Genomic DNA, 27533 nt, shown 5'->3' on the forward strand with positions numbered 1-27533 from the left:
CCACCTAAGTGTGTGTCCATCATTTTACTTTTTATCCAATCCCAGGGGTTTCCCACCGTTTGACTTTATCCCACCTCCTTAATCCGTCACAATGAATTTCACCTGGCCGACCTATGTCCCTCCTTTGATGGCAATGTATAAATACAGATGTAACCCGCCATTCTTAGGAGCATTATCTCAATTCATTGAGGTTCTGCTGCCCGGCATATGTCGACAGTTTGGCTCAAATAAACTCACAAAATTCTTTACAGGTTTCAATGGTTTTTTTTTCGTTAACACCGGGAACCTGAGAGCCTGTCGCTGGTGCTTTTCTAGCTGCGGTTACACTCCTGTCCGCGAGCTGGGAGACCCCAGCCTGCACCCCACCTGGAGCAGTGCGTCCCCTTCCTGCTCACCCAGCCTCAGGTTCCCTTAAAGCACAAAATGACTTACTTCCTGTCTCAGGAAAGAGCTGAACAATACAAAGCAAAAGGACATTCACCTCCATTACAATCAGAAAAATGCAAGTTAACACGAAACGCCCCCTCCCCACCTGCCAAAGCGGTAACGATGTCTAAAGGTGGACCCAGTGACCAGGCCAGAGCCTGGCTGGGGGCTCCGCTGGTTGGGGTCGCCCTGTGGATGGCTGCGGTGTGATTCCTGTCAGGGCACACGCATGGGCTGCAGGCTCCATCCCCAGGAGGCAGCTGATTGGTGTTTCGCTCTCACATTGATATTTCTCTCCTTCTCCCTTCCTCTTCCCCCCTTCCCCACCAAAAAACAAAACAAAACACAACAATAAAAAATCTTAAAGAAAAAAAGAAACTGTTGGAGGCAAATTGGGTCCATTTCTGAGTATCTATCAAATTTAAATATGCTACCCTCCCGCCAAGCAAACTAACTTCCTCGGAGAAGCTTTTTACCTGACATACTTCAGTATTGCTTACAGTTTCACACTAACTCTATATTCATGTGTTTACTTGAGTCACTTAAAAATTTATAGAGAGATCCCAGAACTGGACAGCTCTGTGCACATTTTTCTTAAGTATTATAACTTCATTACTACTATAAAAATAAAAAAATCAGCCCTGACCGGTGTGGCTCAGTGGACAGAGCGTCGGCCTGCGGACTGAAAGGTCCCAGGTTCGATTCCGGTCAAGGGCATGTACCTTGGTTGCGGGCACATCCCCAGGAGGGAGGTGTGCAGGAGGCAGCTGATCGGTGTTTCTCTCTCATCGATGTTTCTAACTCTCTATCCCTCTCCCTTCCTCTCTGTAAAAGATCAATAAAATATATTTTTAAAAAATCAAATGTACCTTTTGGGTTTTACTCCAAAGTGATCAGCAATGAAACTGTTAAACTGAAAAGAGGCTCTGAGTTTGTCTGCGGGAGGGAGAGGCCTGCAGAAGCCCAGCGCAGACCAGCGGTGACAGGCACCGGGCCCGCTGGGCGAGGGGGTAGGGTCTGGAAGGGCCCCGGAGCCGGGTGGGATTAGCCCAGCTTTATCCAGCGGGCACGTGGGCAGCCAGACACCTGACCTTCTCCGCCAGGCACAGGATCCTGAGATAAAACAGCTCTGGACCCCCCAGCTCTGGACCCCCCAGGCACAAACAGGACAAACTCCTGGAATCCAGAGCACACCGCCGAAAAACACCCCACCCGGCGGAAAGTGAGTGAGGGAGCGCCTCCTTCGCGGCCACGTGTGAGAATGTTAGAAATGTGCGCAGACACCATTTCAAACCAGGCCACACCAGCTTCGCTTCTGGCCTTCCAAGGCTCATGGACCGGATACATAGACGGGCAGTGGTTACCGCACACGCTACCCACACACGACGGGTTTCGTGAGCTGGTACCCGGGGCCCACTGTCAAACGCTCTGCTGCACAGCACGGCTGCAGTAAAAACCGTGAAACAGGTCACAAAACTCAGGCAGGAGGGGAACAGGGCCTCAGGCACACGCAGACAGCGCAGGGAAACCAAGGCAGACGCTCCGGCTTAGGCCTCCCACTCCCGCAGACGGCACAGGGCGCGGGCCCAGGCCCTGCTTCCCTTCCATGGGGCACGGCCACCTTCTGTGCTTTTACATTTTCTGTCGTAAATGAAACTGTAACCTCCTGCAAATCCAGGACACTCTGGAAGGAGAAAGCCAGGCTTACTGTGTCAAAAAGCTAAATTTTAAACAACATTTTGCTTTATTTCTGGGGGGAAAGGGAGGGTGTCTTCAGGCATTCTGGAATTCTGAGAAGCACTCCTCATGATTTCTAGAAATTTGACCATTGTTCATTCATGTATGAATTTTGTAAAATAAGTGATGCTTGTTGAAGTTTGAAAGAGATGCTACAACGCTTACTCACAGTTTGTTTCTGGATGTGGTTAGGAACTACTGCTTACTGAACCTTTGTAGGAAGAAGCTACGAATTTTAGCCTGACTTGTCCTTATTGGCTAATAGAGCCCCTGAAAACTCACTGGTATAGAAACTCGAACTTTTGAAAAAATGGTTTTCATTGATTTTAGAGGGAGAGGAAGAAGGGGGGAGAGAGAGAAGAAACATCAATGAGACAGAGAATCATTGACCTGCGGCCTCCTGCACGCCCCCTACTGGGGATCGAACCAGAAACCCGGGCATGTGCCCTGACGGGGAGTCAACCAGTGACCTCTTGCTGCATGGGGCAATGCTCAACCACTGAGCCACACTGGCTGCGCAAGAAACTCTAGCTTTTTAAACAACAATCAACTGTGCCATCTGTGACTGGAGCTAACCTTAGTGAGACTTTACTCTGGCATAGTTCATCTTAAATGCAAGTACAGTCTGGGTGCCACATAGAACTTTCCGGAAACGCAAGCTGTGTGAGGACTGAATGAACAGCCTCGGGAGACAGCGAGTAGCAAGCTCCTTGTCCCGGACGTGGGGGAGTAGAGGCTGACCCGGATCGGGAACACGGGTGTGTGGGCCAGGTCACCCCCCACATACCGTGAGCCACGTGGGCAGGCGTGCCTGACAGATGGAACACTCATTATTACTGTGTAGGATTGAGGTAACGCGTGAACTTGAAGATCAATATGTCCTTGAAGATCAAGGTTCATATCCTGATGTATTAAAATTTACACCTACTATCCTCCCAATCACGGTTTTCTCTGCACCACCCTTAACGGGGGGTGTATAGTAAAATAACACTCCATGCCCTTCAGTCCTCAAACCCCCGGCAAACTCATTCGTCAACAGAGCCAAATATCAACAGCACAACGAATGAAATTTCTTTGGAGAGCCAAATTTTTTAAACTTAAACTTCTTCTAACGCCACTTCTTCAAAATAGACTCGCCCAGGCCGTGGTATGTTGTGGAAGAGCCACACTCAAGGGGCCAAAGAGCCGCACGTGGCTCGCGAGCCACAGTTTGCCGACCACGGCCCTATACATTCTATACTTAGTGTAGTGCTGGTAACAAAATATTGGTGAAATAATAATCATTAATTCATCAACCAATTCTCTTAATTTATTAATAACTAGAAATAAAACTGAAAACTACAGCTAGTATTTATTGAGTGTTAATTACATATCAGACATTTATTAGTATTATATATATATTATTTTATTTAATGGAAAGAACAGAATTTGGAGCACATTGACCTGAATTACAATGTTAGCTCTACTTAGAAAAAACACCCCCTGAAAGGATTTGCACACATTGTAATGCCGCTTACCTGTGGCAAGGACGCTCGGAGGTAAATTCCACTTTTGTTTATGCAGTCATGTAAACGAATCACTACATATAGGTCTATTACATACAATATGTAGGCAAGGTGTTCAAAAAGTATTTGCTGTTTGGAATGTTGAAGGAATTTGCTACTCTGTAAAATATGAGCAATTTGCTCATTGCAATAGATAGGGAATTTACAACAGATATAAATGAAAGGAGACTGATTTGTTCTTATTTAGTTCTTATGTTTTTATTCCTCACCCAAGGATATGTTTTTATTGATGAGAGAGAGAGAGAGAGAGAGAGAGAGAGAGAGAGAGAGAGAGAGAGAGAGAGAGAGAGAGAGAGAGAGAGAGAGAGAGAAACACTGATTGGTTCCCTCCGGTCCCCCCCCCCCCCCCCGGGGATTGAACCTGCCACCTTTTGGTGTATGTCACCACCTTCCAACCAACTGAGCCCCCAGCAGGGTTATTTCTCTTATTTTTTATGTAAAACCCCACTGACTGTATCCAATCTACACATGATGGTGAATGAGTAAAGCTCACATTCCTGACATTACACATGGTGTGCTGTGAATATGACCAACCATCACATGTATGACCATTGAAATGTGTTTTCTGGCCCTTCACCTTCCTGCATTTTCCAAATTAGAAAGTTCCTGGGCACATGCAGCCGAGCCTTCGATGTGAGGCTCACCCTGCCACCTGGGAAGGGGGACCCTCGCCCTGTCTGGGCTGGCGGAGGGGGGGAGGGGGAGGCTGCCTCAGTCGGTTTCCATGGTGACCTCCAAGCGTGAAGCTCCCTGCAGGTCTCTCAGAGGTACCACCTGCAGGCTGTGCTCTGGGTCAGAACTCACTCCCGGGTAAGGAGCAGGCCTGTGAGGAGAGCCAGCCCGGCCCCCTCCTCCGGGCGGCCCTCAGGCCTGGCCCCGGGGCTGCCTTTCTCTGCTCCCGTCTGCCCGGGTCTGCGGGAACCCTGAGTCAGCCCCCCTGCTGTGCACCTGCCCGGTGAGCCTGACCTGGGCTGCCTTCGGCAGGAAACCCGTCAGGTCAGCTTGGGCAGCAGCCTCTGGCCCCAGAGGCTCCCTGTTAGAGTTTCCATCCGGGCCCCTCTGCTCCTGGGCCCTAACCCCTCCCCCACCCACCCCGGAGCTCAGGGAACCCCTGGGGCGGCCCGCACAGGTCCCTCTGAGTGAGGCCTTGGTCTTGGGCCAAGGTGCCCACACAGCCTCACTTCCTCGTGAGGGCAGCATTCACCCCTCACGTCCGAAACTGGATGGAAAGGGTGAGCCCCCCCGCCCCCTCCCCATCCCACCCCCTGCCAGGAGGGCCCTCCCGGGTGTCCACCAGGACACGCACTCTTCTGGGACTGGTGGTCCCCTCCATCGCCAGTTACTGGCCATTCATTCATCCATCCTCATTGTCCCAGACCAAAGGTCGGCGCCTTATTGTTAATTCCTGCCGGGGGAGGGGGGTGTGTGTGTCCCGGACTGAGAGGAGCATAATTCTATATAATAAAAGGCTAATATGCAAATAGACCAAATGGCAGAACAACCGAACAACTCGTCCCTATGACGTGCGCTGACCACCAGAGGGCGTGTGTGGAACATGGCGGGCGTTGGTTGTGGCGGGATGGTGGAGCAGGTGAGCGGGGGTGGGGGGGGGGTGTGCTAGACCAAGGCGAGGTGCCGGTCGCTGTCATCAGGGCGAGCCTCTAGTGGTTACTGAAAATTCTTTGCTCCCGCACGCCGCGGTCCTGCCTCATGCTCGCACCCGCTGCTGGCGCCGCCGGCCCCTATTGCTCTGCAGCATCGGTGGGTGCGAGCAGGGCCGGCACCATCAGCACGTGGGAGCCAGAGGGTGGGCGGAGACCTGGCCCTGTGCCCACCGCAGCCTGGCGGCCCACAGTTCCTTTCATGGTGCATGAATTCGTGCACGGGGCCCCTAGTAACAGAATAAAATACCCAGAACTGGCTCACTGGCCGGCGTGGCTCAGTGGTTGAGCACCGACCTATGAACCAGGAGGTCACAGTTCAATTTCCCGTCAGGGCACATGCCCGGGGTTGTGGGCTCGATCCCCAGTGTGGGGTGTGCAGGAGGCAGCCGATCAAAGATTCTTTCTCATTATTGATGTTTCTCTCTCTCTCCCCCTCTCTGAAATCAATGAAAATATATTTTCTTAAAAAATACCCCGATGGCCCTCCCACAGCTTCTCAGGATCTTAGTTGCTGGACTGTGCCCAGTCCGGGGCTGGTTTCCGGGAGGGAGGCTGATGGCAGCAAACGGAGCGTCCTGTTTCTGGAGCTGAGGGTACCATGCCTGAACCCCAGTGCGTCCGCTGGTTAACAAACGTGTGTGAGAGGGGCTGAAGAGGAATTCTCCAGGTAGGAAACGTCCACGTTCACCGCATGGCACCATGAGCCGCGGGGAGCCGGGCACTTCGGAGGCATCGCTAACTGAAACTCGAGTCCGTCACTGGAAACAGGTCACGGTGCTTCCAAACCGGCACAATCAGAAGCCGCGCTCAGGCTCAGCCGGCAGGGCGGGCAGGACGCACAGAACCTGAGAAACGCCGGCCGCAGCCACGGGGGCACCAGCTCCCCCCTCCCCCCCCCCCCGGGCGGCGGCCGTGCTGCCAGCTTCTGAACTCAGTGGACGTCCGGCCGCCCGAGTCCATTGTGCCTGGCCACTCGGAGCCTTTTCCTTCCTGCCTGCCTCAGGGAGGGGGTGTTTTGGTCTGGGGAGGGGAGGCGGTTTCCAGTTGAAAGGAGTGCAGTTACTGCTAAAACCTCTGCCGCCAGAGAGTTCATTTAGTTCAGACAGAAACCCGCAGGCAGGGGTCCGCTCTGGCCTCCGTCTCCTTATCGGCAGGGGTCCGGGTCTCGGCCCCTCCCTCTCCGCTCCTGAATGAATGCCTGGAAGCCTGTCCCAGCGTCTGTGAAAAGTGGCTGAACTCTAGCAATTTGAAGACAAGGCCAGATTTAGGGAAAGGGGTTGCGGTGAGACTCAGCTGAGGCCCGGGCCCTTCTCTCGGGCGCTCTTGCTCCTGGAGGGCCACCGGCCGGTCAGCACTGGACCTGCTGCCCCCAGGCCTCGGGCAGGTGGGCTCCCGCTGACCCCCCCCCCCCACGTCCCCTGCTGCCCCTGCCACAGCCTCGTCCTTGGCACCTGGGGAGCTGCCCGCTGGGACCTCAAGGGGCTACTGGGGGGCTGGCGGAAACCTGTCGGTAAACAATAATGCCAAAAGGAACAGCCTTTATGGAAACCATCAGCTGTTTAGTAAGCCCTTCAGCGGTTAAATATAAAGTGTTGAGAGGGCAGTATTTTCAACATTTTTTTAAAAAAGGAAACCCCCCATAAGTAGAATCCCGGAGGAAAGTGAGGCAAAGCGGCTGTTCTACAGCTGTCACCGCGGGGAGGTGAAGAGCTGTGCCCGAGCACCCCCTAAAAGGCCCCTCTGTTCCGTCCTGGGACCATCATCCAAAGACCACTTGAATGGAATGTAACAATTCGGTCAGTCGGAGCTTGTTTTAATTCCATCGGGAGAGCCCTTCCCTCCCCCCCCCCCGGGGCTCACCCTGGAGGCCTCCCTCCGGCAGCTCCTCCGATTCCCACCCGGGCACAGTGACTTCTCCTCCGTCCCTGTCCCCTTCCGTCCCTGTCCTCCACACCGGCCGTGGGGACACCTGGGGGGGGGGACCCTTCCTCCACACCGGCCGTGGGGACACCTGGGGGGAGCCGGACGGGAGAGGCCTGTGTCTGAGGCGCAGGGCTGGGCGGGGACCCCTGCCGGGGAGGACGCCCCTGTGCGGAGCCACCCGTGTTCCAGAACACAGGCCCCATCTCACCGTCGGTGAACAGCCCTCGTGGCCTCCGGAGGCCTGGGCCTCTCCCCGTCCAGCGCGCAGGGCAGCCTGCCCTCCCCCCCAGGGCCGGGGTCTCCGCTCGGGGCCGGGTCGCGGCTGTGGGGGGACACCCGAGTCCCAGTCCCGTGGGTTCCCGCAGGAAAAGCCACGAGGAGATGCAGGTGCAGCCAGAGGCCGAGTGCCGGGGACACGCCTCCCCTCGGGGCTCCGGGCGGAGGAGGCCGAGCGGACCGCCTTCCACACGGCCCCGCGGCCGCAGGAAGGGAAGTGCAGGGCCCAACTGTTGGCTCGCAGATTGCTGGCGTTGTGGGAGCTCCTCTAGGCCCATCCCATCGAGTCCTCGCTACCAGATGGGCTTTAACAGCAGTCACACCCGATGAGGCTGTTACAGCATCAGCATTAACGGTGAAGTCGGGGCTCAGGAAAGAGCAGCCATGGGCCAGAGGCAGGAACAGGCCGTCCAGCTCGGTGCGCGGAGCGAAGCGGGAGAAAACACGTGAGACCGGAAGGCATCAGGCCCACAGCTTGAGACGTTTGCCGTCGGGGCTGAGAAACGTGCTCTTTCCGTGGAGGAAAAGTGACGCTGGGTCCCCAACGTGGCCCCGCGAAGTGTGGACTCATGGGTTAGAGGCGGACACGGGGAAGGCAACAGAAGCGAGTGCACACCGTGGAGATCGGCCAACGGAAGGGAGTTTTACAAATCCTGCGGCAGAACACGGGCCGCTCCCTGCGCAGGGCGGGTGCCCCACACCACCCTCCAGGTGCGGGAGGAGAAGATAAAACAGCGAGAATGACACTGCCTGAGCCACAGCACTTAGCACCCACAAGGCACTCATTCTCCAGACAGGGGCTTTCAGGGACAAGGTCATTTAAAACTTTATAAAAACAGACACGTCGTACACAGCTTCCTCCCCTCAGAGCGTGCACTCTTGGTTCTCACAGGAATAAACGCCCGCCTCCCGGGGGGCGGTTCAGGACACCGGCACCTTCAGGGATCGGCGGCTTCCCGTGTGGTCTGCGCTGCGCAGGGAGCCTCGGCGCCGGCCGACGGGGCGCGGAGTGGGTTCCGTGGCGGCCCGTCCCCCCGGGCCGAGGTCCCTGTGTCGGGCCGAGCTCAGCCGCCTGCGGCCGGTCAGGCCTCCTGCTCCGGTGGGCTCTCCTCGGGCGCTGCTCCGGGCCCGTCCCCCCGGTTCTCAGGAAGCACGTGGGTGAGCCAGTAACTGAAGAAGGCGGAGACCACGCGGGCTTGGTCTGCACAGAACAAAACCAGGACCACACAGCGGGGCGCCGGCACCGGCACCGCGGGCGGCAGCCCGTGGGCCAGGTGGCCCCGCAGACACCTCGGACAGCAGCTCTGGTGGCAGATGCCGGAGCCGGCCACGCGGGCGAGCTTGGTCCCCAGGGGGGGCGTGCAGGAGGCCCCATCAATGCCTCTCCTGACGTCTCTCTCTCCGCCCCTTCCTCTCCGAAGGCAATAACAATAATAATAATAATAATAATAATAATAATAATAATAATGAAAAAGAACCCGCGGAAGCGGCAGGCGCCGTGTTCGGCTGGGCGTGAGCTCTCACCGCGCCGCCGGGAGGCAGGACAAACGCAGGGCTGACCGCGGTGCCCAGCGGCGGTGCGGGGCCACAGCCTGCCACGGTCTCGGTCTGGGGGAAGGCCCTGCCCCTCACTGTCGGGGACTCGGCCCCCGGGGAGGCTCCTCACCCGCTGCGGGCAGTCCCTGCGGTGGCTCAGCCCGGGGCTGCGCAGAGCTGTCCAGGCAGAAGGGTGCGCGCCGCCAACTCCAAAGGAGGGCAGGCTGGGGGGGCCCGCCCCGCCCCCTACCCCTACCCCACTCCGCCCCGCAGCCACCCCACCCCGCCCCCACCCTGCCCCACTCCGCCCTGCAGCCACGTGGCTGTGACTTCTCCCGTTTAGGGTACAGCCTCGGGCCCCTCCCCTCGCCTCCCCTCCAGCCCACCCTCTCATAGGGGACCCCCATCCCTTCTCTGGACCCACCCAGTGACCCCCCAATCCAGCCCCTGCCTCTGACACCTGCCGATCCCATTCTCCCATTCTCCCATTCAGAACCTGCGGGTCTGACCGCCCACATGGGACCGGCACCGGGAGCGCCCACAGCCGGGAAACCTTGCCAAGCCACCCGAACCCCCACTGCTCCCAGACCAAACCACACACTCATGCGATCGCGGGCAGAGCGGACGGAAAAGGGGGAAGAAACGAGTTTTCACTCCATTTGAACGGATGGAACGGGCCCTCGGCGCCCTCAGCTCCAGGTCTGGAGAGGCAATCCTGGCCTGCGGGGTGACCGCCTGTGGGGCGTCCCTGGCGGCAGGGCGCAGCGGGGTGACCCCCGGTGGGGCGTACCTGGAGGCAGGGCGCAGTGGGGTGACCCCCGGTGGGGCGTCCCTGGAGGCAGGGCGCAGTGGGGTGCAGTGGGGTGACCGCCAGTGGGGCGTACCTGGCGGCAGGGCGCAGCGGGGTGAACCCCGGTGGGGCGTACCTGGCGGCAGGGTGCAGTGCTCCTCGAAGGCCGGCAGGGCGCGCCGCAGCGCCCCCGGATCCTGCAGCAGCAGCAGCGCCTTCATGTGGCCCAGGGCCCGCAGGTCGGAGGGGGGCACGCTGCCGGCGGCCAGGCCCCTCAGCAGCGCCTCCGAGGCGGCCAGGAAGGCGGGGTCCGAGCCCCTGGAGACACCTACAGGAAGGCAGGGCCGAGAAGCGACTGAAGGAGAAGGGCTCCCACCCAGCGGGAAACACGCGCCCGCGGCTGCTCCCGGGAACTGGGCTCCGCTCCCGCACCGCCTGCCGGGGAGCAGCCTCCACGCTCCGGGCGCCGCGGGGCACCCAGGACAGGACACCGCCCTGCGGACGGTCAGGCCTCTGCGGGCAGCAAGGACACCTGGCCCGGCCGCTCCGCTGCCGCCTGAGGACGGCGTGTCCTCTCCCGTCACCGTCACCGTCACCGGCCACCACCCGCCGGGGCTGCGGGCGTGTCTGCATCGGTCCTGCCTGCAGCTCAGGACGTTCTGAGAATCTGGCTATGGCCTTCAGGGACGTGGAACACTCCCACGTGTGACCCCTTAAACCCTGTCCTAGTGCCCACCCCCGCCGGTCCCAGCAGCCGGCCTCCCGCGCCCTCCCTCCTCCTGTCGCTCTGCTGGGGCCGGCCGGCCAGTTGCTGTCTTTTATGCTGACTCTATTCTGCTGTCTAAACTCATGTTCGAGTTTTTAATTTATTACACTTTTCAGATCTAGGGTTTCCATTTCATTATCTTAATAGATTCACATTAACTGGTGACATCCTCCAATTTCCCGTTTTTGAACATCTTGACTATAGCTATTTTAATTGAAATTCCTTGCCTGATAACGTCGGGCATATTGCACTTTTTTTTAGAAATAGAGCCGATTCCAACATATTCCAACACGGACCTTGCGGTGCGAGCCGGGAGCCCGTGCTGGGAGCCTGGCCTCGGCGATGCCTCCCGCCGTGCTGAGCTAAGCTAAGTGTTGGTCGGGTCCTGGTGAGAAGAACTTCAATATTCTCATTTCTGCCTCAAATCTAATGGTTATTTTGAATATTGGTTATTTTGTATTTTAAGCATTTAAATATTATACTATTTTTGATTATTTTTCCAAATAAGTAGATGCCATTATTCAAAAGAAAAACAGGAAAAAACATACCGTCATAAAAATACATTTCCTGTGTCGACTTCAAAAAATCGAGGATACCCTCTGCCTGGCCATCGGAGCCTTCGCCCCCGTCCTGCTTGGCGTCCACGCTGTCTTCACGGCCCTCCTTGTCCCCGGCGTCCCCTGGGTCCTCGGCGTCGGAGCCGCCCCCTCCGGCCCCCTCGCTGGAGTCCCCGGGCTCGGAGTCGCCCTCGCCGGGCACATACAAGAAGCTGACGCCGGCGGCTTTGGTCAGCAAGCCGGCTGCTCGCTTCCTTTTCACTCGCTGCTTCTTTTTCAGCTTCCTTTTCTTGTTTTTGCTGATGGTGGGGCCGTCCGCGTGCGGCGGCTGCGGTCCTTCGTCTAAGAGACCCCGCCGCTCCTCCAACCCCGCCTCTTCTGCGGGAACGCTGCAGGGACGGCTAACTTTGTTCTTTGACTTATGCTTCCTAACTCTTCTTCTCTTTGGCTGGTCATGAGGATCCCGATCTATAAAACCAAGTTCAAGACAACCATTTTCTGCATGATGAACCACAACAAGCATGTTCAATACATTTCCCAGTAGGACCTTGTAATTTTAGTAGGACAGGAATTAAAAATATTTAATTCTCAACTGATTACACTACCCAGGATTCCGAGACGTACAATGAAGTTCATTAACAGCCGACTTGTTCTTAGAAAGAGGCCGGTCAGACCTGCACGGAGGCACACACACCTGCTCGGAGGGCTGCGGGCTCAGCTCCTCCGGCCGGAGCGCAGCTCCCTTCCCCGGCTGAGTCCCCGGCTGAGTCCCCGGCTGAGTCCCCGGCAGAGTCCCCGGCAGAGTCCCCGGCTGAGTCCCGGGCAGAGTACCCGGCTGAGTCCCCGGCTGAGTCCCCGGCTGAGTGACACCCGGGAGATGGGAGACGGGAGTCGGGAGAAGTCTCAGGGAGCAGCGCACAGCAGAGCAGGCCGCGCCGGAGAGGGCCTGGCCCCGGCCGCTCACAGTGGTCTGTGTCACCTTTGAGCTGTTTTGCACTGAATACAGTTTCCTCCTTCACCCCAAAGGCCACCGGCTGAAGAGATATGTACACAGTTGATACAATCATGACGTACATGTGGTTTTAAGGATGCAGTTGCTGGAGTTTTATCGGGAGTAAAATTCATTCCTACGGCCACTCACACATCGACAATGACGGTGTAACCCAGCACACGATGTGGTCGCTCTGCCTCAGCGCCCTCACCCAGGAGGTGGGAACAGTGCCACCTCCCGCCGCAGCCCGGTGAGAGTGGGTGCTGAGCACCTGCTGTTCCTTGGTTCCTGCTCGGGGCCTGGGCCCCTCCAAGTCCACCACCTGGAGCTGCGTTGCTGCAACTGCTCTGCCGCGACCTGGGCTGTGACCCGGCCTGATGGGGATGGGGACGGCCGGGTGCAGCCACGCCCTCACCCTCTGGAGCAAGGCACAGGCCCTGCCCAGAGCCTCCCAAACCCTGTCAGCAGGTTCCAGGGGACTTCAGAGGAAGGTCCCTGCCATGGCCGGCAGGTGGCGCTGTCCCCACGAGAGTGTGGTGCCCTCAGATCCTGCGTGGGACCTGGACAGCCCGCTCAGCCTGGACGTCCGGAGGGGACACGCCGAGCCGCCCAGGATGGACCTGGAATCTTTATTCCTATCGTTTCTGCCCTTCAAAGGCCCTGCCCTCAAACCCAGGCTCTTCCAGCCACTGCCCAGGCCCTAACCTGCCTGGCGTCCCTGTCGCGGGGGGGCCCAGACCCGCCCTCCCTCCGGCCGGAGCACAGGAGGTTACGCTGCCACGTGCGCCAGCACCCACACCCCCTCGTCCTCCCGGCCTGTCACCTGCCTCGGACCCGCGGCCACGAGCAAAGCGACAGGAAGTTTACTCAGGGAGCCAGAGGCCTGGCTATTTATAACCCGAGAAGCTCACTCATTCTGAAAAGCTGCCTTCCCCAAAACACACCTTTCCTCTCACACGTGCTAATTTTAAAAATAACCGCAGCTTGTCAGAAGTCTCTCTGCCACTGCTCGGCACCCACGTCTGCTGAAGGCTGTAGTGGCAACAGACCCCAAAATAGCCGCCCTGCAGCTGCACTGTCACGTGGGCACGAGCGAAGCATCTAACGGAAACGAGTTTCATTCCGGACTCAACACCAAGGTACCGATGCACGTGACCCCCCCTCAGCCTCCAGGTGCCCGGGGCCCAGGCAGAAGCGGAACGGACATCCCACCTGGCTCTACACCACGTGTCCGAGGTCAGCTGTTAAACTGACGACATCAGGTGCTTCGGATGAACAAGCTGTTGCCTTCCCACAGCTCAGCATGTTTGGTCCCAACGCACACCGTCACAGGCACTCAGCGAGGGCGGCCCGGGGCCCGCAGACCGGGCCGTCGACAGCAGCGGTCCAGGCCCGGGACGGCGGGAGAGCAGAGCCTGGGGCAGAGCGGCGGCCGGGCCTGGCCAGGAGCCCAGCCACGGGGAGGATGGTGTGCTGGGTTTGCCCTCGAAGGTGAAACGCCACCTGGAGGCACAGGTGTGGGAGGAGGGCGAGCTGGGCCAGCGCCGAGGGCTGAACCTTCTGCGTGGCTCCGGCGATGGCGCCTGTGGGAGGGGACACCTGACCAAGCTCGGAGTGGAGACTTTACCTTTTTATTTTTTTACATGTATTTTTATTGATTTCAGGGGGAAGGGAGAGGGAGAGGGAGATAGAAACATCAGTGATGACAGAGAGTCATTGGTCGGCTGCCTCCTGCAGGCCACACCCTGGGGATATAAAGGGTATGTGCCCTGGACCGGAATCGAACCTGGGACCCTTCAGTCTGCAGGCGGCGCTCTAGCCACTGAGCCGACCCATCGGGCTGGGCAGATGCTGCCTTCCAAAAGCGGAAGCTCTTTTCCAGTGGCTCCGAATGCCTAGAGCTGTGCCGGCCAGAGCAGGAGTGGCCGGACCCTGGGCACGGCGACTTGTCCTGTCGCTTTGCTTCGGGTCCAGGATGTAATTTAGCTTTTAGTGGAAATCACACTGAAAGGACAGGACAGATGTAGGCTGACAGTGTGAGTATTCGCAACAGTTCATTCTTGTCTTATCACTTATTACCGTCGCGGGTAATTCGTGCAGGGGTCTCGGCCCTCACAGCCCTGGCCTAGTCTGGAAGGTCGTCTGGCTGTCTGGTCTAATTAATTAGCACATTATGCTTTTATTATTATAGAAGACTAGTGACCTGGTGCACAAAATTTGTGCACATTAGAAGGGAATTAGTTAGAGGAAATATTTTAATATTGCTATTTGCCCTTTCTCTATAATTGAATTGTTAGAGATGAAAGGAAATTAGTAAAATGCATATGAAAATCTTCCTCCTGTCAGAGTCTGGGGTGTGCCACGGGACCCAGAGTCAAGTCCCCGCCCATCCACGTGCGCCTCGAAATCGCATGACACCCAGACCCGGCTGGTCCCACCCCTGTTGGGCTAGATCCAGACCCGGCCGGCCCCACCCCCATCAAGTCCCGCTGGGTGGGGGGTGCGAAGCCTGAGGTCCCCTGTCAAGCCCCACCAGATGGGGGGCAGGAGGGTGCAGCCTCAGGTCCCTACTGATTGCTCATTAAGGCTCATTATGGGATCCCCGCCTCTGCTGTGGGCGCAGCCATCTTGTACAGTGTGATGGTCAATTTGCACACCCCCTCTTTATTAGATAGGATAATCAGCTGTAAGCCCACGTGGCCCCACCCTTAGGCTGCCTCACTGCTACCAAGAGGGGCTGGTTCAAAAGCAACCGTCTAGGCATTGGTTCCCTGACCGTGAGCGGATGCTTGGGACCAGGGATGTCACCGGCTGCCCCACTGAACCCCGCTGTGAGCGGGCGGTGAGTGCGTAACCCCCACTTGCTCTTCAATAACCCCAACATCAGCCCCTGCTCGCCTGTCAATCGGGGTCTGATACTGACGAATCTCCGGGTCGTCACAGCCCAAGCAAGTGAGCGTGCGACGCAGGGACCTCCCCGGTCAGCGGGCTGCGCGTCCACCAGGCCCCGGCCGGGCTCCAGCTGCATCTGGCCTCGCGAGCTGGTTTCATAAAATGGGTTCCGGCTGTTTTAGAAAGTTCTATCAGCACATCTCTATGCACCGAAAGGGAACCTGCACCACACTGAGAGCGACACGCAGGGGCAATCTCTGCGTCTGTGTGCCACACGCATGGGGAGGCGTGCACTGTGTGCCACACGCGCGGGAGGCGTGTGCAGGCCCTGAGCCGCCGCGGGCTGTGGGCCTCTGGGGACGTATTCCATCCTGTCATCGTCTATATAACAAGACTTTTCAAAAATAACAGTTCTGTTGGACAAAAACTTCTTTTCCTTTTAGAAAAATGACCCTCAGGACGTGTCCACCATCTGCTGTGGCCCCGACCTCGGTCCTGGGCTGTGGAATCTGCCTGCGGAGGGAAATGGGCCGGCTCCCCCAGGAGAGGACACCGCCCCGAAGGCTCATGCTGACGGCCCCACGCACCCGGCAGCACAGGAAGAAATCAATTAGCAGAAGGTTTTGCCTCACAAACAGCTTATAAAAATGTAACTTGTAATAATGGTGTAGTCAAAAGTTACCACCAACTCTGCCAGGTTACTATGGCAACTTAAACGGAATAGATGGCACTCAATTCCCCTTTTCTTTACATTTTAGAGAAACCGTCTGCTCTAATGCCCTCTGTCAGAGCCGAAGCCGGCAGCAGGCCCACCCGAGCCCCCTTCCTGGGGGCCCGGCAGCCGGCCCCTGGAACAGGAAGCGTGATGGCTGGTAGGGGTCAGAGCACAGGCTTAAAGGAGATCCATGTGTCCAGTTGGCACTGTCATCGTCCTGTTTCCTACGAGGCCGTCACTCCAGCTCAGTCTGGGGAGCAGGCCGGGACGTGGTGCGGTCTGGGACAGCTGGCGTGGCCTCAGCCCGGGCCCTGCACACCTGCCCTCGGGCCGCAGCTGAGTCTAACGAAGACTGGATGACGCCTGCTCACCAAAGCAATTTATCCTCATAAAAACTGCAGTGTTGTGTGGTATCAGCTATTTATCTAATAATTATATTCTAAAGGTTTCAGCCGAGCCCGAGAAGATGAATCTATCACTCCTTGGCGACTCCATTTTCGGTGTTGTGGTTTCTGAGCCTTTAATTGGGAAGTCAGGAAGATCAATGAGCTAGAAAACCACATCTTTAAATACTCCAGTTAATTAAGGTCTGAGCACAGTTTCCGGCTTACACCTGGTGAAAACCAGCTGGGTCCGATTTTATTTGAAAACACACATTCCTCTACAGGAAGTCTGGAATGATGACTCAGAGGAAAAGCTACCCTTTTGCTTTTCAGGTAGAAACCTCCCGGGCAGCATCCGCCTGCGACCGGAGACCAGACAGGGAAGACCCAGAGGAGAGAGTAACTCCATTTCCCCACAAGCCACGCTGCTCCCATGAGTACAACGCTGAAATGCCACCCCAGACAGTGTCCAGGTCGAGAAGCAGGAAAAAGGTTATAGGAACCCAAGACACGCGAGTGACACAGATGCACTTAGCACGAGGTCTCCTCCCGCGGTCACACCCGCAGCCAAGACCACACTGCGACGGGCTCACCCTCGCCCGCCCACCGTGTGGCTGCGCAGGGCCAGGCTCACCCCTGAGGATGAGCTTAGATGAAATCAATGCCCAAGGCCGGACCATGGGAAATGCATGCTCTCTCACCTGCCACGTCCTGGCTGCTGGAGGAGCCCTCGGAATCCCCGGAATCGGCGCAGCTGGGTGCCTCGGGCTCGGGCTCGGGCGGGGCAGGGGCAGGAACATAGCCCTCAGGAGGCAAAGCCACGGTGTAGAGCCGCCGGCCAGGCGGGGTCCCAGTGCCGCCACCTGCAGGAGGAAACGGGCACAACAGGGGCCGGTCAGCCACGCGGGGTCATCACACTGACCTCCAAACCCGTCCCTGGGAGCCCCACAGCAGTGCGCTCCATCCCGCTCAGCACGGCCTCCCCATGCGCCGCCCACGTTGCCAGAGCACGAGTCAGCGGCCCACCGGCCAGGAAAGGCACGCTCCATGGTCATTCACATTCACGTCAGGTCACTCATGTCAACTTCCGGGCTCTTATGACACGGACATAACTCACTAACGAGTAGAAAACAGAAAATACCCCACAGAACACACCCAGCCTTATCACATGGGTCTCAACATTTTGGTGGCATAATCTTCTGAACCTTTCTCTCCATGGATGCTAACAATCCATATACACAGTGCATGTGCATGTGTGTGCGCACACAGACACAGACACACACGCAGATACATGGGATCATGCGCACCTTTTATTATAAAACATATATCATACACTTGTGTTATATATACAATATCATTCAAAAGTGATTTAAAATATACTTAAATCTAGTCTTTTTTTTTTTTTCCAAGAAAAAAAAGATTTTAAATATAATAATACTAGAGGCCTAGTGCACGAAATTCGTGCACTGGGGGGCGGGGGGCTCCCCTCAGTCCGGCCTGTGTCCTCGCGCAGTCCAGGAGCCCTCGGGGGATGTCCGACTGACTGCTTAGGCCTGCTCCCCGTCACCGCTGCTGCGGTGAGAAAGCATGCTTTTCCGATTATCCAGTTTTGTGCATTGATTTCATCTAAGTTCATCATTAGGGGTGAGCCTGGCTTCTGGCTGAGCGGCGCTCCCCCTGTGGGAGCGCACTGACCATCAGGGGGAAGCTCCTGCATTGAGTGTCTGCCCCCTTGTGGTCAGTGTGCGTCATAGCGACTGGTCATTCTGCCGTTCAGTCGATTTGCACATTAGCCTTTTATTATATAGGATTACCAAAACTGTACTAACATAGTATAATATCACAGAAGTTGTAAGAGATATTAAAAATCTGCAAATAACAGGATTACTTCTATATTCTAAAATATTTCTTTTCTCTGGCTCTATTTTTGTTCATCAGTTTATGTTGTTCATTATATTCCACAAATGAGTAAGATCATGTGATATTTATCTTTCTTTGTCTTATTTCGCTTAGCATAATGCTCTCCAGGTCCATCCATGCTGTTGCAAATGGTAAGAGTTCCTTCTTTTTTACAGCAGTGTAGTATTCCAATGTGTAGATGTATCACAGTTTTTTAATCCACTCACTTAAGTTGTTTCCAGATCTTAGATATTGTAAATTGTGCTGCTATGAACATAGGAATCAATCCTTTCTGATTGGTGTTTCTGATTTCTTGGGATGTATTCCTTCAAGTGGGATCACTGGGTCAAATGGGAGTTCCATTTTTAATTTTATTTTTTTATTTTTTTTTAAAATATATTTTATTGATTTTCTACAGAGAGGAAGGGAGAGGGATAGAGAGCCAGAAACATCGATGAGAGAGAATCATCGACCAGCTGCCTCCTGCACACCCCCCTACCAGGGATGTGCCCACAACCAATGTACATGCCCTTGACCGGAATCGAACCTGGGACCCCTCAGTCCGCAGACCGACACTCTATCCATTGAGCCAAACCGGTTTCGGCGGGAGTTCCATTTTTAATTTTTTGAGGAAACTCCATACTGTTGTAGTTGCACCAATCTGCATTCCCACCAGCAATGCACGAGGGTTCCTTTTTCTCCGCATCTTCGCCAGCACTTGTCGTTTGTTGACGATAGCCATTCGGACAGGTGTGAGATGGTACCTCATTGTTGTTTTATAAATCTAGTCTTTTAATAGTTTCATAATAATCCATGGAATTGGCAAATTATGTCTTAACCACTGTCCTAGAGTTTATACACAGAGGCCGATTCTAGATATCCACCATCAGAAATGGCTGCTGCGACCATCCTTGCTGTGGGCAGCTTCGCACACGTTTCTGAGTGTCTGCATGTCCTGGGCCTGGCATCAGCTGGGAGGGCACCACCATGCCTGCCTGCCTTACTACAGACCAACCTCTCTCCTCATGGGCCCACCCTGGCGCCCAGCCCCCGGATCTTCACAGCGGCCACCCTCGGGCTGTGCCTGTCTGTACCCTGCCCGTCCTTCTGCAGTGAGTGAACCCGGAAGATGGACATGCCTGGCTGTGCAGGGCAGGACCGCCCTCCTGCCCTCCTGCCCTCCCACCCCGTGAGCTCGTCCTCCCAAGTTGCCGTTGGTTATGGTTTTTAGTGCCTGCTTCCCGGGGCCAGGCTTCTGTTTCAGAATCATCCACACACACAGCCTTGCCTCCAGTCCGCACAACGGTACCACGTCCGCCCACTGTCCAAAGCTCTGGCGAGCCTTCCTTCTCCCTCCCTCTCATCAGGTTCTCCTCTCCAGTCCAACATCCCAGAGCCTGCAAACACGCAGTGCCTTCTCCAACCTCCACACAAACACAGCAAGCCCGCGGTTCCGCTCCCCCTGCACCCATCCGTGCCCTTTGACCCTGACTCCGGTCCCGCTGGACCCCACCCCATGAGCCTCTGGTCACAGAGGCTTCCAAATTCCAAGCACAAAAAATCATTACTTCTTTGTCAGTTAGCAGTTATGTTACCAAGACTTAAAAAAAATTCTCCCAGCCTCGCTGTTTCCTCCAATATCTCGTACCTCCTCTCTAGGTTCCTGTTTTGTTTCTGTTAAACACAAGCTTTATCCGCTCAGTGAGGTGTGTGGGTGGTGAAATCCCGTAAGCTTTGTAAAATGAACACATCTTTAAAGGATTCTATTTATTATATACTAACTAGTGACCCAGTGCACAAAATCTGTGCACATTAAAAGGGAATTAGAGGAAATATTTTAATATTGCTGTTTGCCCTTTCTCTATAATAGTAGTGCCAAAGATGAAAGAAAATTAGTAAAATGTATATGAAAATCTTCCTCCTGTCAGAGTCTGGGGCACGCCACAGGAACCAGAGTCAAGTCCCCACCCACCCATGTGCGCCTCGAAATTGCGTGAGACCCAGACCCGGCCAGCCCCACCCCCATTGGGCTAGATCCAGACCCGGTCGACTCCACCCCTGTCAAGCCCCACTGGGTGGGGGGTGCGGCCTCAGGTCGCCTGGCCCGGCACCAGGGCGGGGGGGGGGGGGGGTGCGCCTTGAGGTCCCCCGTCAAGCCCTGCCGGGTGGGGGGTGGCGCAGCCTCAGGTTGCCTGTTCTGGTGCTGGTGCGGCCTGAGGTCCCGTCAAGTCCTGCCAGGTGGCGGGGGCACAGGCTCAGGTCCCCTGGCTCAGTGCCGGGGTGAGGGGTGCAGCCTGAGGTTCCCCATCAAGCCCTGCCAGGCGGTGGGGGACGTGGCCTGAGGTCCCCTGTCAAGCCCCACTGGGCGGGGGGGGGGGGGGTGCAGCCTCAGGTCCTTGCTGATTGATCGTTAAGGCTCGTTATGGGAACTCTGCCTCCGCTGTGGGTGCAGCCATCTTGTTAGGGCGTGATGGTCAATTTGCATACTCCCTCTTCATTAGATAGGATAGGCGCCACAACCACACGGATCTAGGTAAACGCAGGACGGGCGGGGCCGCCGCCCCCTCCGCGAGGCAGCTCCTGCGGTCATGTCCTCCTGCGTTTGTTCCTCAGGCGACTCGTGTGCGTGCCAACACCACACCATTCCCCCCCTCCCGGACCCCCGGGCAGCGTCTCCACTGCTGCTGCCCCTCCTGGGAACCCCCGGCGCTGCCCCTTCCTGCGGGCGCGGGCGCCTCCCCCGGGACAAGGCTGCCGCTCTTCTCCTCCTGCGAACACACATGCTGTTCTGAGCGACGATGTCATGAGTAACCTTGAACACGCCTGTTCCCGCCCCTAGAGCTTCAAGTTCAGGTAAAATCGCTCAGGTGTGCCCGCCGAGCCCTGGTGGGCACCTGTAACCTCTCATGGACTCCACGGCCTTTCATGGCTGGTCTGCGGCGATTCCCCCCACAGCCGGGCGGAGTGCTGGCCCGTTTCTGACAACCTGGCTCGGGGACGCCCCAGGACCACCCTCGTGGGCTCTGCGGTGCCGCAGAGGGAGCCCTGCTGATGCTGAGGAGCCACGGGGTCTCCTCCGGGACGCCTGTCGCTCTCCGTGCCGCGTCCCTTCGGAGTGTGGCTCACGTTCTCATTAGCTCACGAGTGCTCGATTCACAAAGGAAGGGAACTCTCTGCCAGGACCCGCTGCCACATCTTTCCCAGCTGCCTGTGTGCCGCTGACCTGGCTGCGGGCAGGACGGGAACCCTCACGAGGGACAGTGACGGCCTTCTGCTCTGTGCTCGGTGGCCGAAGAAGCCCCTCAGGGCAGAGCTCCCAGGTCCTCCTGGTCCCCGACAGTTTCGACACTTTAGAGTGAACCCGGCCTCCTCTTCCTCCCACAGACAGCAGCCGTCCCTCTGCGTCCGGGGCACGTCCAACGAGCTCACCGTCCGGGCCGTGTTCCGATCTGAGCGTCCAGCCCCGGGCCCAGCCTCAGGGGCCCCGCGGCTCCACATGGACGTGTGACTGAGAACCGAGTTCCTAGCTCACAAAGCCCACGTCCGGGGCGCCTACACAGACACTCCTCTCTGTCCCCGCGGAGGCTGAGAGCCAGGCGTGGGCAGGGCGGGTCTCCCCAGCCTCTCCTCAGGGTGCAGACGGCTATCCCCCTCTGTGTGCATGTCGTGTGAGTTTCCGAGGACACAATGCAGCCCCCAACAGGCACTTCCTTTGAAGAGTGAGACCCCAGTCCCCAGCCCTCGTCCCTCCCGCAGGGCTGGCCGGGAGGAGCCAGGTGTGTGTCTGTGACTCCCCGTTACCTACGAGCCCCTCACCTGCCAACGGGCGGACGCGCCGGCATCTCTCCTTCTCGGGCGGGGTTTCGGAGGCCGCAGGCAGAGGTGCCCGCTTTTCTCGGCCACGTGGATCCTGAGGAAAAAGTCTCTTCAGCACTTTTTCAACAAACACTGAAATGCAACCAATTAACAAAAAAGAGAGAATTACTTAAAGCAGTTTTATTTAAATTGCTTATAGAGTTTATTTAAAAAAAAAAAAAAGACATATTCTAATGTTAACACCAGAAAGAAAGGTGACTGCCATTACAGTGCCCCAGGCCTGTCCCCCCAGGACCCCAGCCAGCACCGTGCGAGGGGGGCCCCCCACAAAATGCAGCAGGAGCGCCAGGCCAGCCAGGCAGCTACTGCCTAAGGGCAGGGTCCCGACACCCGTCCCCAGCCCAGGGTGCAAGTGCAGGGCGGTCCCCTCAGCTCTCCTCTGAGCGCCAGCACCGGGAGGGCCTGCCCCCAGTCCCGTCGGGATGCTCACCCCCAGTCCGAGCCGGAGAATGCCACCGAGCCACAGCTCGGACGTGGCCCTCGGGGTTCACTTCGGTTACCGCCCAGGAGGTGACACACTTTCCAGCGTGAAAGCACGTTTCTAACAAACGTGCTTCCTCCTCAAGGAGCGCTGCAAGGTCCCCGTCCTCCCGACCTCGTCCTCCCGTCCTCCTGTTAGCCCCAGAGGCTGTGCACCAATCGTCCTGGGGATCCGCAGCACCCCCTGAGCAAGGGGCCCAGAGCTGAGTCGTACTGCTCTGGAGATGCAGCCACCCCCTCCCCCAAGGGAACCGCCGGACCTGCCAGAGCCGAAGCCACTGGTACCGTGGCATCCCAGCTCCCGCGTGGACCAGTTATAAGGGTTCTGTGTGTCCGCTTCCCTCGGTAAATGCACACGTGGCCCGTGTCCTCCCCTCTGGGAGAGCAGCCAGCCTGTGAGGAGCAGGCAGGCCACCGCCCGCCCCCCCCCCCCGCCCCCGTCACACCCCTCCCTGACTGTAAGTCATCCCGGGCACGAAGGGGTGGAAGCGGAAGACAGGGCGCCTCTGGCTTTCACGCTTCACCCAAGTCCAAGTGCTCGAACCCGTTCCCACCACAAACGCCTGTAGGTGGCTCCGAGCCCCGCGTGGCCCCAGCAGAGTTCTCTTCAGGGGTCTTGTTAAGAGGGGGAGGCAGCCCTGGTCGGTGTGGCTCAGTGGATAGAGCATCGGCCTGTGGACCCAAGGGTCCGGGGTTCGATTCCAGTCAAGGGCACGTACCTTTGTTGCAGGCTCCCTCCCTGGCCCGGGCCCTGGTTGGGGCACATGCAGGAGGCAACCCATTGATGTTTTTCTCTCACATCGATGTTTCTCTCTGTCTCTCCCTCTCTCTCCCACTCTCCCTGAAAATCAATGGAAAAATATCCTTGGGTGAAGATGAAAGAAAAAAAAATAGAGAAGACACTGTCCCCACGCACACCTTACACTTTGAGGACGTATGACTCCCAGCTTCCCAACACAACGGTCTCACACAACCTAACTCCACTCCACCATCCCAACAGAAAAGGGGGCTGGTTTCGGGGAAGAGGTGTCTTTGATGAAAATAAAGGTTTCGATCATCTTAGTTCAGTGAGCTGACAAAGGCTGTAAAAAGTAGACCAGGTGTGACCCTTGCTGGTGTGGCTCAGTGGGGAGCACTGTCTGACGCAGTGAAAAGCCGCGGGTTTGATTCCGGGTCAGGGCACATGCCTAGGCTACAGGTTCAGTCCCCAGGTGCAGTGTGTACAGGAGGCAGCCGATCAATGTTTCTCCCTCACATCCTAGTTTCTGTCTGTCTCTCTAAGTCAATACCCCGGGTGAGGAAATAACCCCGAACGGAGCAGGGGCACTCCACATTCCAGCACTTTCCAGCACAGGCAGGGCACCGAAGGTCAGAAGCAAGGAAAACCGGGAGTGAGGCAGAGGGAATCCCGACCAAAACGCGTCAGTCAGCGCAGATTCCTGCCACAGCCCCTGGGTCGGGCCTGCTCCCAGGACCCTCAGCACGTGACTGTGCATCGATCCCGCGGACAGTGGGACATGACACGCAGGTGTCACTCACATCCGTCCGCGTGCACTCTGGGGCCTCACCTGTCCGGGCAATGGAAAGCCATGACTCGCTCCCGGGAGGGCAGGGGCTCACCACAGAGGCTTCTCTGAACAGGAAGCCGCGGGCGGGAACTGTACTTACCGCTCCCCGCATTCTGCCCTGCTAACGGATCAGCTTCCTTTCCTCATTCTAAGCAAAGGCTTATGGACTATCGTTGCCAAAGGGCAAGAATGCAACCCTCTGTTTTAACTGTGAGAACAGCCTGGCGTTTGCCAGAGGCCGGGCTGAAGGGTGGAAAGGTACCTGTGGCGAGCCGGCACGGCCATGGCATCCTCAGCCCCAGGCGCCTCATGTGCCGCACCAGCACAGCCAAGGGTGACCCTGAGCAAGGGCGGTGAAGGGTTAGAAAAGACAGACAAGAGAATGAAAGCTGGGTCTGGGTGGGACACTGCCCTCTCTGATGGAGGGACAGGGAGCCACGACCACAAGCTGTGTCTTTATTTTATAGCCGATGCCACGAGGCCCAGGAAGGGCGTGGTCAAGATGTTTACAACGTTCTCGTGGGTTTCCATCCTACACAACTACATGCACCTGATCCAGCTTTGTTTACTTGCAGCCGATATCACTCAGGCACGTGGGGCCACGTGTTCGGACCACAGGTTCAAGCTCACAAGCACAGCTGTTGGCTGTCATTGTGCGGGGAGGCTCTGCCTGCCACGCTGGGACTTGCACGTGGCCACGAGAGGACTGAGCCCTCTCAGCAGTCCGAGGCCGCGCCCCACAGGTACCAACATCCAGACTTTACGTAAAAGGAGTGGGTCCTGGCTGGCAGGCACAGCGCGGGACTGCAGTTAACAATCCTGTGCTAAGTCACCGCCGCTAAGAGAGACCTTTACAGCTGCCCTCCCAAGGAGACATTCTTGGTAACCCCAGGGGGCAATGGTTGTTGTGGCCACACCCGTGACGCCATCAGGCTGCAGAGTGGTCAGTCTCAGGTCTCAGCACCGCTGGGAACCGGGAGCCCCCTTTCCCACGGGGATGTAGGGCACAGGTCATGGTAAGGGCGCCCAGCCTTTGGTGCTGGTTGAATCCTGTCTCTTCACCATCACTGTGGGCCCCGCGATCACACAGGTGCAGGTACGTGCGATCACCTCCACTTAGGTCACAGAGTGGTCAGGTACGCCTCCCGCTGCAGGCCCCGGCGTCCGCCATCAGGGCCTTCACTCCTGAGGGGTGCTCGCCGGGTCCTGGGGTCCCCACAGGCCTTGGAACCCCGCCCAGGCCCCTCGGACACCGGAGAGGCTGCGGATCCCGGACGCGCCCGGGGAGCAGGGACGGCCTCCCCCGCCGGCGGCCGGGTGTGGAGTCGCGGGACGTGGACCGGGCCCGGGCCGGGAGCTGTCCGAGCGGCTTCCCCCCCGCCCCGCGCCGCCTACCGTGCCTCCGCGCCGCAGCCATGCGGGTCCCACCACCCGCGACCGGCCCTCCGAGTTCCCAGCGCCGCTTCCGTATCCGCCCCTGTAGACCCGCCCACAACAGCAGGCGTGCCCAATCCGGGCCCAGGGTCTCCACCATTGGTGCCCATCAGCCGCGCCCCCGCTCCGGATTGGCTCTCGGGGGGTATGTGGGCGTGGCCTCCGGGCGCTTTTGCTCCGCGCACACTCAGAGGAAAGGGACTGAATCCCGAGTGTCCCGGACCGCGCGGCGGGGCGGTCGGGGCCGGAGGGGTCCCCGGGCGGGATCAGCGGGGCGCCGGGGGCGGCGGGGACGGCGGTGTGGGGTGAGGGGCTGCTGCGCGGGCCGTGGGGTAAGGGGGTCCCACAGGGGCCGACACCCGCGTCCGCACCGAGGCCTCCTCCCGCCCGCACACCCGGGCAGGGCCGCCGCCCGGCGCACCGCCGCCCCCCAGCTCGGGACCCGGGTCTGCCCCCCTCCCCGGGTGCACGCCTTGGGAAACGTATTTTCGAGCTGTGTCGGTCACTGTTCTGCATGCTGGGGTGCCCCCGCGCGTGGTGGGGTGACAATGTGAAGGGAGATGCGAACTTGGGGGGAAAGGGCAGTAGGAGGGGGCTCACGGGGGCAGGTGGGGAATCAGGGAGCCGCAGAGACTCTGAGCCGGGCTCCAAGCAGCGGCAGCCCGTGTCCCCAGGCCCTGACGGCGGTGTCGGGGAGCAGCGCCCCCACCCCGTGGCCAGCGTGAGGGCACAGTGGCTGGCAGGTGAGGGGGTGAGGATGTGGCCAGGCTCCAGGTCGCAGAGGGCTCAGCTTTGTGTTTTCCAGCGGGCGAGATGGAATGGCGCTGGTTTTGGACACTGAAGTCACCTGACACCTGGAAGAAGTCCTTGGGGCCGCTGTCCCCAGAGCGGATGTTGGGGGAGGAAGCATGGAGCGCCGGAGGCCGGAGGCCGTGGCTGTAAGAAAGACCTTGGTGGCAGCTGTGCGTCGCTGCAGGTTGCCTAGGACCAAACCAGAGAGGGTCGGACCTGCATTGCCACCATGTGCCCACCATCCAGATATCATGGCTGACATGGACACATAAGGAACTGTTTGGCATTGAAACGGGGACCCAGAACTGTTGGACATTGAAATTGGGACTCAAACATTTTTTATTATTATATGTTTATTTCTAGTCTGCAGAGGCAAGATTTTTTTAAAGGAAAGAAATGGGGGAAAAATAGATACAGAGGCAAAGAAGCATTGAACAGACTGCCAAACTACAGCGGGAAGGCAGGGGAGGTTGGGAGGGGGGGCTGTAAGAGATCAACCCAAGGACTTGTACGCATGCATATGAGCATAACCAATGATACAAGACACTGTGGGGGAGGGGGGCAGGTGAGGGCATGTACTGGGGGGTCTGGGAGGCCGGGGGGAGGTCAATGGGGGAAAAAAGGAGACATATGTACTACTATTTGTAATACCTCAAACAATAAAAAAAAAAAAAAGACCTTGGTGGCCGGTAGCATGGGCAGTGGTGGGAAGAGGTCGTTGGATTTCGGATCTATTTGAAGACGGAGCCAAAGCGGTTCTGGCTGAGGAAGTGTTGGGCTGTGGCAGAAGAGAGATGTCCAATGGCCCGGGGTGGTCTGGCGACCCAAGGCCAGCACTTCCCCAAAGAGAGCCCGTGGGGCTGCCCGGAAGCTAAGCCGCAGCAGTCATCTGTCTCTAAGGGTGTGGATGGGTGAGGCGAGGCCTGATCCCAGACAATCGGGTTTGCCAAGTGCAGATTATCAGTGACCTTGATGACAGTGATGGTGTTGGAGTGGTGGAGGCCCCAGCTTGATGGGAATCCAAGAGAGAGTCGCAGGAGAGAAACTTAATACATGGAATGTAGATCCCTCTCTACTGGGATTGGGGAAGCGGGTTGGTAGCTGGAGGGCTTTGAAAGACAGAACAGCCCTAGCTGGTTTGGATCTGTGGATAGAGCGTCGGCCTGTGAATAGAAAGGTTCTAGGTTCGATTCTGGTCAAGGGCACAGGCCCGGGTTGCAGGCTCGATCCCCAGTGGGGGACTTGCAGGAGGCAGCTGATCCA

The 27533-nt window shown here is 57.6% G+C and overlaps 1 protein-coding gene across 1 annotated transcript; it reads right to left on the reverse strand.

Moving 5' to 3' along the window:
- Nucleotides 1–8302: 8302 nt before the first annotated feature.
- On the reverse strand, nucleotides 8303–25507 carry ERICH1 (glutamate rich 1). Its single transcript, XM_054720339.1, has 6 exons — nucleotides 25440–25507; nucleotides 21937–22068; nucleotides 16923–17084; nucleotides 11232–11708; nucleotides 10054–10245; nucleotides 8303–8792 (listed from the first exon to the last, which is right to left on the reverse strand). Exons 1-6 carry the CDS (start codon nucleotides 25459–25461, stop codon nucleotides 8674–8676), a joined length of 1104 nt encoding a protein of 367 aa, XP_054576314.1. The 5' UTR covers nucleotides 25462–25507; the 3' UTR covers nucleotides 8303–8673.
- Nucleotides 25508–27533: the final 2026 nt, after the last annotated feature.

The sequence above is a fragment of the Eptesicus fuscus genome, chromosome 8 (assembly GCF_027574615.1).
Source record: "Eptesicus fuscus isolate TK198812 chromosome 8, DD_ASM_mEF_20220401, whole genome shotgun sequence".
NCBI classification, from domain to species: Eukaryota; Metazoa; Chordata; class Mammalia; order Chiroptera; family Vespertilionidae; genus Eptesicus; species Eptesicus fuscus.

Excerpts from the sequence above, each read along its gene's own strand:
- ERICH1 (XM_054720339.1), bottom strand. The coding sequence starts at position 25,461 with ATGGCTGCGGCGCGGAGGCACG. Across the intron at positions 22,069-25,439 it reads GGCTGCGGCGCGGAGGCACG|TGTTTGTTGAAAAAGTGCTG; the intron begins GTAGGCGGCGCG and ends GTTGCATTTCAG. Across the intron at positions 8,793-10,053 it reads GCACTGCACCCTGCCGCCAG|ACCAAGCCCGCGTGGTCTCC; the intron begins GTACGCCCCACC and ends TGTTCTGTGCAG.